Source organism: Hordeum vulgare, chromosome 2H (assembly GCF_904849725.1).
Source record: "Hordeum vulgare subsp. vulgare chromosome 2H, MorexV3_pseudomolecules_assembly, whole genome shotgun sequence".
Classification (NCBI taxonomy): domain Eukaryota; kingdom Viridiplantae; phylum Streptophyta; class Magnoliopsida; order Poales; family Poaceae; genus Hordeum; species Hordeum vulgare.
The window spans coordinates 555108372-555122617 of NC_058519.1; the positions used below are offsets into that span (position 1 = coordinate 555108372).

The 14246-nt window shown below is 41.3% G+C and overlaps 1 protein-coding gene across 1 annotated transcript; it reads left to right on the forward strand.

Moving 5' to 3' along the window:
- The first annotated feature begins 4023 nt into the window (after nucleotides 1-4023).
- On the forward strand, nucleotides 4024-4670 carry LOC123430505. Its single transcript, XM_045114371.1, has one exon. The coding sequence runs from the start codon at nucleotides 4024-4026 to the stop codon at nucleotides 4495-4497; it is 474 nt and encodes a 157-aa protein (XP_044970306.1). The 3' UTR covers nucleotides 4498-4670.
- Nucleotides 4671-14246: the final 9576 nt, after the last annotated feature.

Sequence of the window (14246 nt, forward strand, 5' to 3'; positions counted from 1 at the left end):
CATACTCTTCCGTACCTCCGCTTCTCCTCTGTGTACTACATTCCATCGGTAGTACCGATGAGCGGAGCGGTAGTACCGCTCCAACGACACTAGTGCCTTGGGGTGCTTCACCTTTGCAGTACTCTCGGGATCTTTCGCCCAAGCGGTAGTACCGCTTGTGCGTCTCTAGTGCATCTAACGGTTGGATTTTGAGAGGCCTATTTAAGGGGGCCTTCTTCCCCAATGGATCTTATCCTTTGAGCTCGTGTTTGACCCCCATTGTTGACCCTCTTCAAGCTTGCTAACTCTCAATCCCTCCAATGATTCTTGCTAGTTCTTGAGGGAAAAGAGATACGATATCTAGATCTGTGTTTTCACCAATCACTTTCTCATTTATGTGATAGGAACGCCTTGGATCTAGATCTTGGAGTTCTTTGTGCGGTCTTTTTCTTTCTTTCATATTCCTTCATAGTTTTTGTTGTTGTAGTGGAATTTTGGAGTGAGGAACTTGACCACTTCGCGTGTTCTTGCAATTGCATTAGTTGCATAGGTTTGAGTTCTCCACGGTGATACATGGAAGTGAAAAGTTGAGAAGCTTATTACTCTTAATTCTTCGTACCCTAGAGCTTGTTCCTCTTGGGTGCTTTGGTGCCGTAGACGGTTGGTGGTGCCTCAGAGCTCAATCATTGTGGTGTAAATCTCCGGGCAAGCATCGATGGTCTCTAATTAAGTTGTGAAGATTCCCCGGGCAATTTTTACGAGTTCCTACGACCGCCCCCAAGGGTTGCCAAAGTGTACGAGTTTGGTGGCTACCCCCAAGGGTTGTCATTTGTACGGGTTTGGTGACCGCCCTCAAGGGTCCCTTACTGGAATCACGACATCTTGCATTGTGCGGGGCATGAGGAGATTACGATGGTCCTAGTGTCTTCTTGGGGAGTATTGTGCCTCCACACCGCTCCAAATGGGTTAACATCCACAAGGGTGTGAACTTTGGGATACATATCATTGTATTTGCATGCCTCGGTTAGCTCTTACCCGAGCCATTTACTTATGCATTTTACTTTGTGATAGCCATATTGTTTCTTGTTATATATCTTGCTATCACTTAGTTGTTCATCTTGCTTGGCATAAGTTGTTGGTGCACATTCGTGAGCCTAGTTGTTTTAGGAATTGTGCTTGACAAATTAGACACTAGTTTTATCATGAATTATTTTCAAGCCTAAACTGCAATTATTTTAAAGCGCCTATTCACCCCCTCTAGGTGACATGCACGTCCTTTGAGTTAGGAGATTATGGTGGCCCTAGTGGCTTCTTGGGGAGCATTGTAGCTCCACAGCACTCCAATGGAGACTATCATCCGCAAGGGTGTGGACTTCGGGATACACCGTCGTCTCCGTGTGCCTCGATTATCTCTTACCCGAGCCCTTTACTTATGCACATTACTTTGTGAGAGCCATATTGTTTCATGTCATATATCTTGCTAACACTTAGTTGTTTATCTTGCTTACCATAAGTTGTTGTCTCACATAGGTGAGCCTAGTTGTTTTAGGTTTTGTGCTTGATAAATGAAATGCTAATTTTATTCCGCATTTGTTCAAGCCTGAACCGTAATTAGTTTAAGCCCATATTCACCCCCTCTAGGCGACATACATGTCCTTTCAGGATGTTGCCTTGAAGGCAGATCCAATGAGGGTTTCGTGTGCGCACTCTAACCATGACTTGTTGTTTGTCCTGAGTTGCATGGCTCGTACTGGTATTCGGTCTCGAGACGTCCGGCCCATGGGGACCATCTCATCATGGAAACCCGTGATGTTCTCCAAATCACCAAATCTGACTGTTCGGCGAGGAACTGAAGTTTCCACATGACCTAGGTGGTCGGCCAAATTGGAAGGAAGGTGGCGCTAGGCAAAGATTTGGACCGGCATGGAAGTCATGTGAGAACTAATATGATAGCCGATCGCAATTTCCATCAAAACAATGCGTCTATGTAGCGGGACCTGCACGGGCTACCAATGTCTGAGTCGATTTTGGTAGATATCAGGTAGGGGATCTAGAGCTATTATCCTGGATTCGATGGTAACAGAGACAAGGTATTTTATCCAGGTTCGGGCTCTCTGAGGAGATAAAACTCTAAGCCATGCTTGTGTTGTATTGATTTGGATGGAGTACAAAGTACAAGTTGATCTATCACGAGCTCGTTGTTGTTATCTACGAGCCCTACCACTAGTTTATATAGATGTTGGGGGGTCTTACAATAAGTTCGACTACTTATAAGGTAATCATGTTGCAAATGACCTATGAGTCTTGGAGCATGCACAAAATCTTCTAAAATATACCTTTTACACGCCATGGACCGCCTCGATGTAGCCCTCTGGTGGATCGACATGGGGGTACACATCCCGGTCCACCTGGCCTTGATACGACGTGGTAAGTGATCCTTAACCATGACACCATCACCAATGATTTGTAAGAACAAACGAAGACCAAAACGATGAAGCGTTACAACAAAATTCACATACCAAATTACCTCGTACGAGTAGCAATACGAGAATCCATCCTCGTGTCGCGCATCATCTTATCGTATGTACTACGCGTGGTGTTTCATATTTTTTTATCCTCATTTCTTCGTACAAACTCATATTTGGGCATTCATGCGCTCTTCATCATATGAATGACCCTAATAACTCAAGGTATTGCATCTTCAATTTGGCCTTCTTGGGAAATCTCTTATCATGGAACTGGGCCTGCATCCGGTGCTTGCAAATTCTTCGATCTGGCTCCAACTTGATCCCTTTTATTGTGCTAAGACCATGGAAGTTTCAATACACCTTCAAGGCCAACAGAACCTAGGAAAAACTAATAAAAACTAAATATTATGCAATCAATTCAATAACATGCACGTGAAATATAAATTTCATAAAATGAATATGAAAATTTCCAGACTACTCAAGGGATTTTGATACAAAAACATGCATCAAATGGACTCTGAAAAGTGACACAAAATATAGTCATCAATATTTTTTTTCAAGAAAATAGAGGTTTTCAATGCTACCGACTAATGTCCCCAAGTCAAGACTCTCAAGTGCTAGCTTTTCACACAAATAGGTATCTCTGAATTCTCAAGATAATGCCAAAAATGACATATGCAAGTTGAGGTTTTTAGTGGGCCAAGTCGAACACTCATGACCAATACTTATTTTTATCCTATTAAACAAATGATCACTGGTTACAGTAATACCCACCTTTCCAAATAAAACATATCTCTTTGAGAAAACCAAAATTTAACCGCCATAAAATTGCTGTTATAGATGTTAAGTAACTCAATTGCTGGAGTCCAAGCTGAAACTCAGGTAGGCTGTTAATTGTCAACATTCCTTACAGAGCGACAATGCTTCATATGACACGCATAAAATAAGATCGTATATGTTCACATGATACATTTTGGCATAAACCTAATAATTGTGTGGACACATATTTATCCTTTTTGAAATGTCAAATGTTTATGAACATTTTTTTAAATGACATCAAAGTTTTTTGTATGTTATGAACATTTAAGAAAAAATGCGCAACACATTTTCTACATTTCATGACCACTTTTTAAGGATGATACGAACATACTTCAAAACATGTGAATATCTTGTAAATGTCATGATATTTTTCGTGGTACCGACATTTTTTTAGAAATTACACTACCAATGTTTACATCTTCATGAACATTTTTAAGTGCATGAACATTTTATAAATGGCACAAACATTATTTTTATAGTATGGACATCTTTTAAAATGTGTGATTATTTAATGAGTGACGTACATTGCTAAATTTGAATTATATTTATTTTCGTATTAATTTTTTTAAATGACATAGACATTTTTTGTATGTTATGAACATTTATGAAAAATTGCACATTTTTACATTTCATGACCAAAATTGCACATTGTATGTTATGAACAAAAAAAAAACTCGTACTGGACCTAGCCCATTTACGGGAGGCGCTCTGAGGTGAGGCTCTCGATATATATACATCTCCGCCTGATCCGTACGCCATGCACCGGACAGGAAGTTTTTCGAAATCAATCAAACCGCAGATGGCGAGTTCGTCGGAGAAGGCGCCTTCCCCTGCAGCGGCGGCGGATCTGCCGGAGCGAGGCAAGATTACGGCGGTCAGCGGCAAACCAAAGGCCAAGACGAGGAGGCTGACGCAGGAGGAGATCGACGGCTACATCCGGTGCAATGGCGTGCGCATCCCCGTCGACTCCGTTCGCAGGGCGAGCAGGCTGAGGCTGGCCCTCACCAGCCTCGACGACCTCGGCAGCCTCCCGGTGTCGGCGGAGGGGCTGGACGACTACGTCACCAACATGATCCGGGAGGTAAACGCGATCGAGGACGGCTTCCAGAAGGAGAGAGACGAGATCGTGAAGGAGTACTACGCAAAGGGCTACGTCGAGCGCGTGGTCGGCGACGACGACGATGGAGCAGCCGATGAGCAGGCCGGGAGCAGCGTAAGGAACCTCAACTGAACGAACGAACGAATTATCAGACTGTCCCTGATCTCGATCCAGCAATGCTGTTGAATAAATCGCCAGTCTGCTAAGCGATGGATACAATAGCTAGTATGATCGCCCCTAGCTAGCTATAACGCGACAATAAAATTTCTCTATGTCAGCAGAAATCCTTTTTTTCCTTCTTCCTTATTGACCCATTGACAATTCATTTTTTTTCTGCTGCAAATATATACAGAGTTCATTTAATTGCACTAGGATTTTCGTTTTACCATCTAGTATGTGTTCAATTTCTCTGGCAAAATGATGGAGATCTAGTTTGCGCCACCGAGCTCTACAAGACGTCAATACTACAAATAATGGATCGTTTAGGGTCCTCCAATTCAAACCCAACGGTGCTATGGCGAGCCAGCCTGATCTTGTGGGTGCTAATTCCTCTAATGTTGGCGGTGAGAGATCAAGGGCAGATTAATCAACAGCGAGTCCAGATCGGCAATCGCTAATGCCTTCATGTTGGCAGCGAGTAATCATCAGATTTGTGGTTTTTATAATTTACTTCGTCTGTTCCTAAATATAATTTTTTTTATAGATTTCATTATGAACTACATACGGATTACATAGACATATTTGAGAGCGTAAATTTACTTATTTTATTCTGTATGTAGTCCATAATAAAATCTTTAAAAGGTCTTATATTTAGGAACGGAGAAAGTATACGCTATGTCAACATGCTATGGTAGGTATAAGGTCTGTTGTGAATGCATGGGGTTTTATGTTGCAATATTTTCTCAATGTCTTTCAAGAGCGGTGTTTCTATGTTGTGAATTGTAAATGTGGTTACCCATTGCATATACTATTTCTAAATGTCCCTGATGTTTTTTTCCCCTATTGTCTCTATTGCGATAAAATGAGAATTTATTGCTTATACCGCAAACGTACAGCCGCATGTACAATTATGAATTTTTGTGACACTTTTGCATGCTTTTTTGGACCACCGGAAAAATATATATAACAATGGTGATGCATATGGAGCTAAAAGATGGTTTCCCAATGTTGCATATACTATTTTTAAATGTTGCTTATGCTGTTTCCCCTATTGTCTCTATAGCAACCTATTTCTCAACTGGTTGTTGCAATGAAATGAGGATTTATTGCTGATACCTCAAACGTATAGTCCCATGTACCTGTATGCAATTTTGCAATATTGTTGCATGCCTTTTCAGATTGCCGGGAAAAAATGATGAATGCATACGGAGCTAAAAAAACGGTTATTTGCGACTCGTCTATGCTGGGTGAAGACAGTTACTCGTTATTTCGAATAGGCTAAACTCGCGAATTGAATTGAAGAAATTTAAAAAAAAAACATACTCATTGGGGTTGGAGTGGCGGCCTACAAGTCTACTAGTCAAGGCCTTTCCCCCTAAAAGTCGATACCGCTCAAATCAAACCTCGGGCCGGGCCTCCACTCATTACAAGCAGCCGAGCACCGAATATAACCCACTCACACTAAAAAAAGGCTTCTGCCAAGGGTAAATTCTATTTAGCGTCACAGCGTCAGTTATAGGTCATTTTTGCTAACCGACGCGTGCAGCGCTTCCGCGATCGGTCAGCCCATCTAGGGTTTCTGTATGTGTTTAGTCTGTGAACTTTTTTTCCAAATCAATGAATTTTTTTGAAAATCAATGAATTTTTTTGAAATAGGTGAACTTTTTGAAAATCGTTTAACATGTTTTAAAATTCATGAACTTTTTTCAAAATCAATGAACTGTTTTAAAAATTGATGACTTTTTTCGAATTTTGTAAACTTTTTGATAATACATGAACATATTTTAAAAATGGATGAACTTTTTTTCATAATCTTTGAACTTTTCATAAATATGATTAATTGCTTTCTAACCCGATGAACTTTTTGCAATTTTGATATTTTAAAAAAATTGCATACCGTGCCAGGAGCTGTTTCATGGGCCGGCCCAGCGCGGGGCGCTGCGGGCTCCACGAGCGTGAACCGGCGCCTGCAGCAGGAGCTCCCTCTGCCAAGTCACCTGCAGTCCTGCTCAGTGCTCATTAATCGTTTAGTCAAATTCAGCACAAAAAGACGGCGTGGTAACTCTGACAATTCATCCCAGCATGAAGTGTGAACACTAACGACTCAGAGGGAAGACTGTAGCGGCTTCCCCCTCTAAGCTCTGACTGAGCATAAATATCAAGCCGGCGGCACGTTTCGGTCTTGACTCTGGCGCCATTGTTTTCCCAACACAAAGGTCAACTGCAGAAGCCCCAGAACGCTATCCATGCCAACACGCAACGTAACGATGAAGAGGAAAGACGGTGGCAGCTCCGTACGTGTCGCCGCTGGTCAGGTCATAATGTTAACCCCGGGTTTTCTACACGTCTGACGCGCAGGGATCAATGTGGATCCCTGTCACCCGCGCAGGCTGCTAATCCGGCGACCGAGCACGGATGCCAAATACAGATGGACTGCCGCTTTCCCGAGCCTCTCTTCTATAATAACTGACCACAGGACCGCAGCAGAAAAATATCGGCATTCCACGGCGGTGGATTCATATAGAAGAGGTGTTCTTGTTTTCAAGAGGATGCAATTTGGGGAAAACAATGAGAAGAAAAGGTTTCCTTCGTTTCAGCATGTCATCAAATGGACATGCCAGCGTCAGACCAGCTATAGCGACGGCGTTCGCTCTATCGGTCTGACTTTGCATCTTATATACAAGTGATTACGTCCCTTTTAACTGAATCCAAATCAGTAATCCAGCCAATATACACTGACAAGTCTCAAAATAGGAAACACTGCCAGTAGGCCGAGAACGACACCGTGCGTTGTTTTAATCTTAATCGGCCAATTAGCTCAGCCTTGAATATTCTTACACCCATCCTGATGCAGAGTTGTGGCCAGATGAACTGTTTCTGAATCAGTTGATGGTATCTTTTGACAAACGGGAGGAGGTTGGCATCACAGCTACTGCTCTTGGACAATCGACTGGTTGTTTTAGTTTTTTCCTTGCTAAGGAGTACTTTGAATGTGATTCTTTAGGTATCTCAGATTCTCGGTATCTGTATACCCGGTGCATCTTTGGTACGTACGTACTGCATTCTCAAGAATCTCGATCAATCATTTGTAGGAGGGTTACGGCCCCTGTTGGCTAATAATACTATCATTTTGGAAATTGCTGGGAGTTCTGCACAACAAAGCCGTGTTGACTTGTCATTAACATAACCGCATCTGCCAATCGCAGGGTTACAGCTAAAGCATACCATTGAGGCATTGAATACTTTCAGTAATCTCAAGTTGCAGAAGATGCTCAAAACAACTCAAAAAGAAAACATGGAATAACAGCCGGGGAGTAGCAGCAAAAGCTTCAGACAAGCATGCATTCAACTGCCCGTTTTGTCAGTGTAACTGTGTAAACAAGGAACAGACGGCCCATGCCGGGATGCGTACAACAGGATCCCGTTGAAGAGGATGCAATGGGGTGATCGTCATCAAGGAGCACTTGTCTTTAATTAGTGACCAGGCATCATCTACGGTGTGACGAGGACGGCGCGCAAACATGCAGGCAGGAGCGGATGACAGGCATACATAGAGCTGAAATGTATACTACATCTCAGTTCACATGCCACACACACTGATCTGTAATACAAAAACCCTAGCGAATGGATGGGGAGGCCAAAAGAGGAACTCGTCTCGTAGCATAAAGTACTGTATAACATATTCCGCGAGATGCCACCGCCGGCGCCGCGCTCTATTCTAACGGAAACCTGCTGAACCACTAAAGCGAAGAAAGTCAGCGATCATAAACAAAAGCACAACATGGCATAGCAACATGGTTTAGATAACGGAAAAGAAAATGGGAGGGAAACCCAACACACCAGAACCAGATCATGCGAGCTACCAACAAAAGTCGAATTTCGCGACCGGAGATGCGACAGGTGGCCCATCTTAACTCTGAATACGCATGCGCTGCAGGTAGTATTCTTCTTCTCGACGAGCAAGATGACTTGGTCTATTCTCGCGGGCGATGGACCGATTTAAGTTAGTCCCTGATGATGGCGTCAGATGCGAGTGCGATTGGCGGACGCATAAACAAAGTCGCCGTGTAAGTTGGCCGCTGACCTTGCGGCGGTGGTGCGGGCGCGAGGCTGCGTCGGGTTTCCACGGGAGTTGCTTGTCACATTTGGGGATCCTTTCTTTACGGCCGTGGCCGTGGCCGTGGTCGTCGCCCGCTGCCACCCCGGCGGGGAGCTCACGATGATCTATACCTGATTGCTGGTTGCCGGTAACATGTAAACAGTTGACAACCACGATTACTTTAACTGATATTTGCATCGCGGTGTCTTATCACCATCATCAAGTTGGGCTATATATATAATTGGTGTTCGCGTGCTTTGCGGCCGGAACAGGACTAGCTTAAACCCACGCCAGATCCAAGATGATGACGATGAATCAAATTTTGATCGACGAGCACATCCTCCCTCCGTCCCCACTTGCTTGTCTATTCATTTTTGCGATGAATAATTCAGGACCTGTTTGGTTCCAAATAAGTAACCAACTTATAAGTTGAAAAGAGCAAAAAGTGACTTATTTTACCAAACAAACCCAACTTATAAGTCTCCCCAACTTATAAGTCATAAGTTGCTCCACCCCAACTTAAAACTTATAAGGCCCTGTTTGGAATCATAATAGATTATAATAATCTGGATTATGAAGATAGATTATATAATCTGGTTTATAAAAATAATCTAGGTGGGCATGTTTGGAGGCCAGATTATATAAACTGTAATCCAGGTTTTATATTGTACAATGACATGTATGTCCTTTGTTTTTTAACTGCAAAGGTAATAATATAGATGGGCATGTTTGGAGGACGATGGCGGTGGCAGTAGGTAATTATCTCCAAGTTTTCAAGGGTGATGGGTCATTAGTAATCCATAATCTGATTTTAGCTGGGGTAGAGTAGATTATGAGTTTTTAATAATCTGGCCATCTAGTTTTTATAAACTGCAATATGATCTGTCCTGTTTGGAGACATAATAGATTATAAAAACCAGATTATATAATCTGAGTGTATCCAAACAGGGTCTAAATCATCCACTTTTGCATGAAAATGTGACTTATAAGTCAGATGACAACCAAACAGACGTGACTTATAAGTTACTGGTTTTAAGTCACCGGACTTATTGAAACCAAACAATGCCTCAGAGAGTATTAGACATCACCAATCACCTGTACAAAATCTGAAGCATGTCTGTAGGGGAATAAGCAACGGAATAAATTTGCGCTACAGAACAAACAAGAAGAGGAATACAGAAGAGAAGGCCCTAGAATCAGAATTTGTGCGGCTGCCGGTTTTGCACGTCCATTGCGTACTTGAAGGAACCAGGTGAATAGATTTATCCGCGAACGAGATTGCTCGACTGCAAATACTTCGTCTTTCATACACACAAGCAAACAAGAACGCAGCGAGACTGGATTCCATAATAAACAAATAAAACAGGGCGTACTGTACAGTTGACCGGAGCAAAAACTAAACAGGTGTTTGTGGACGGGATTCATTTCGCGTGACGTTTTTGTTTCACACCGAGAGTCCTCTTCAATTACGTCACATACATTTGTATCTTCTGTGTCGAAATTGGGGTATGGGGAACCAATCAAATGATTGCTACATGATGGGACTATTTCTCAATTGGGACGCCAACATGATCCAGTAAACACAGAAAATTACTCCCTCAATCCTAAAATTAGTGATTCAAAAGTGACTCAACTTTATACTAAAGTTAGTGTAAAGTTGAGTCATTTTTGAGTCTCTTATTTTGGTACGGAGGGAGTAGTATTACCGAGTACTCCCTTCATTTTTTTTACTCCGAGTATTACTTCTTCTGTCTCAAAATAAGTGTTTCAAACTTACTATAATTTTGTATTAGAGCTAGTATAAAGTTGAGAAACTTATTTTGAAACGTAGGAAGTAGATTTTTTGAAGTGTGAAGTCTATATTAAAAAACATCAACATCTACAATAGCTGGTAAACATAATATGAAAATATGATCTATGATGGATCTAATGTCATTGATTTTGTATTGCGAATATTAATATATATTTTTATGTAAACTTGGTTAAACTTTAGCGAGTTTGACTCGAGACAAACCCAATGCGCGGAGCAAACAGAAGGAGGAAGTATATACGCGACTTTGTGTTGCATTTGGACTTAGTAACAATAAACTAGCCAGGTAAAGATCCAAGTTGTGCAGTTTCAAGATCAAAGATGCTAATAAAAGCCTTGTTCTTGGTAGAAACATTTCGTCCCACTGAACCACTCCGCTAACTTTCTAACCAAGAGTACGTTCTCAACAAACATCAATATTTAATTCCCATACCACAAATAAAGCATTTCATATCTTAGTTCACCACTACATCTTGTCCTTTCCATGAAATATATATTCTATGGCACCGGTGGCATATGTTTTATCGAATTGTATTGAGAAATTTTCTAGTAGTTTGATAGACATACATTATATTTTGAATGTGACTATGCAAATTACCGGTGAAACCTACACATTAGTATATACCTAAAGAAAATGTGGCTTGTAATATAAAAAAAAGATGAATAAGATTACCCACGTTGATCATGAGGAGGAGCTAGGATAGGCTTGTTCACGAGGATAATGATTTGTTGTTATAACTACTTTATTCTACAAAAAACATATTGGGTCTAGATACTTGTCATGCAAAATTTCAATTTGAACTTCCTACGCCTTTTGCGGGATACATCTGTAATAAGTCATGAATTCACTATCGAAGAAATCATGTGAGTAATGTTTCAGAAGAAGGGCAAGAAAGTTCTTGCACCAGATGGACTTCCTAGGTATTCTTATCAACCTTGTTGGCATTTTATTGGCAATGATTAGGTATTATTGTTTCATGAGTTTTACTATATAAGATTAGGCTCGGTGAGGTTTCATTATGGATGAGTTACATTAGTAGGTACATGTGTTGGAGTTGATAAAAATCAATAATATGGATCTATATGTTTAACAAATGTATTTTTCAAATTTCCACCAAATGATATTAATAATAGCGTCATTGATGTTATCGATAAACTCATCCTACATGTTCAAACATCATTTGTTGAAGGTAGATTTGATGAATACTACAAGTCACAAGAGTCTTGGGGTGGTAAGAAATACTACCATTTAGTAAATTAGCAATAAGTTATTAGACCTATATATCACGAGAGTCTTGGGGTAGCGTATTTAACTTTGTTGAATGTATGTGTTTTGTGTCGATGGTTGTGGAAGTTTGTAAATGATAGATGGAGATGAAAGGTTGCTCTGTTGGCAAGCCATGTTAAAGTGAAACAATATTTTTAGTTTTGTAAACAAGAAAGGTTGGGAATGGTAAAAGGATCAAATTTTTGGAATATCGCCGGGGAGGGGGGGGGGGCATTGAGTGTAATGTTTGCAAAGATTTATAGTCTATTACTAGAGAGAAAGGCTCGAGTAGTATCAAATTTAGAAGGGTGCTATGGGGAGAGAATGTTGATTCCCGGCTTCACTTATGGGATATGTGAAATGGTATATTTTGTTAGATGGAGATGACTCTTGTAGATGGACTCTCAATACGAACTAAATCTTTTTGTGCATTCTTTATACACGATGCTTAAAGTAGGTCAACTGGAATTGGCCACACAAGAGGCTTTGGTTTGTGAAAATCCTTTTGAAAGAAAAGGTGTTCATCTAGTTGGAAGTGAAAATGGATCGTAACTAAGTATGTTGATTAAGAGATGGTGGAATGCAAGGATAGTAAATATAGATTATTTAATAATTTGGAAACCGTGGATCATTTGTTCTTTGGGTGTGTTGTACGTAGATACATTTCGAGTGTATCTTCTTGTGCTACTTGAATGCAAATGATACCAGAAGCACTGCTGGGATTAGTAGATGAATTATGAAGTTTGATGGTTTCATGAAACAACGTGTTTCTGTGGGTGGGACTTCTGTTATATGGTCTATTTGGAAGGACATAATGAATATTGTTTGTATATGTTTACCTGTTGATCATATTTTTATTATCTACCATATATCACATTGGATGATTGTTGCATTGTTGTGGGAGAGCAAACGAGCAACTAATATGCGCAACAACTCATCTACTATGACCATATGTAGCCTTCAACTAATACGCGACAAAGATTGAAGGCTACATATGCGAATTATTTGAATGAGATCAATATAATCAAGAGAAGTGGCAGCGAGCAGTATTGGTGAAGGCGCAATGACTAATGCCTTCGCTATGTTCTATGGTTTATAAAACACAATCGTTTTCTCTAACTTTTCTTATTTTTCTATATTAATGTTTAGTAGATGTCTCTGCATGTGATAGGTCTCGTACTTTAAAATTCCCTATACCATAGGAAATAAATTTTTGGGAGCTTGAAAATGATATGTGAGAGCTGATTTTGGCAGATCCCTTGGTAGGCTATCCCGGCGTGGTGATTAGATCAGAGGAAAACAAGAGATAGATTTACCCAGGTTCAAACCCTCCTTACGAGGCAAAACTCTACTCCTGCTCGTATGTATTGCGATTGGGATGTAAAAAGTACATGTATGACCGAGAGACTGTATGATCATCTATAAACTAGCTCGACCCTAGCTTTCATAACATACTTGGGTCCCTAGGGTTATACAACATAGTCGGCTGAATCGGTAGAGGGGAGTCCTCCACAACTCTGGTTTCTTGTCTTGTACATCAAAGCTTTTGGAGTCTTCTCCTACAGGGCCCTTGGGCCAGACTGACGACCCAAGACGGAACCGACCTAGGTATGATGCAACATTTCTTGTATAACCTTCCACTGGTAAAATGTTGCGTCATTTTGTTCATTTAATGAAGGTTGAGCTTCCTCTAAGAAAGCAGGAAAAAAAGATCCGTCTCAATGTCCAGAAAAATATAAATATTGTGTGTGCTGGTGTTCAGAGAGAGAGTAGACAATCCCGCGTTGGCAAACACTAAGACGTTCTATTTCTTTATGAATAAATGTGTATAAACATATTTTGACATGTTTGTTCATCCATTTCAATGTGTACGTAGTACATTATAACATTGAAAACATCGTGTGTTTGCGAATGGAGGGTATATATTTGGGGCAGGGTAACGGACGTATAGACGATTCTATTTCGGCATCTAACCATAAAATCTTACTCGAAATGTAGATCTTGCCATAACTAACAAGATTCCATGATCAACGCAACGATAGCAAAGCCGTAAGCCCGAGATCCTCGGGCATTAACCGCCGTCACCAAAGGTTGAAAGCTTTCAACGATACAGCTCAGTCCCAACGTGCCAGCCCGTAAAAGAAGTTTTCACTCAAGTAACAGAACGCTACCTGAACACGAATACTAAAACAAGATTGCGAAAATCTGCAAAAACTACACCCAAGGATTCAAACTGCCTCGAAAACAGACGAACAAATCGATATAGCATCTTGTTACTGCATGCCAACTCTCGATGGAACGTCCGGCTATCATCATTTCCGGAATCCGGAGATTCCAAAACGGCACCAGCCCCTCATCCGTGCCACCACAGAAGATTCACTCCCGGCGGGCCCCGGTCTCCAGCCACGGTAGCCCCATCGTCGCCGCACGATATTCCTGAAACACAATCCCAACCGTCCGATTATCTCGACTGGCCACATCTTTTTCGGTGCCTCGCACACCCGCACGCCCGCCTCCTATAAATCAGACGCCGCCGGTTGGTTGGT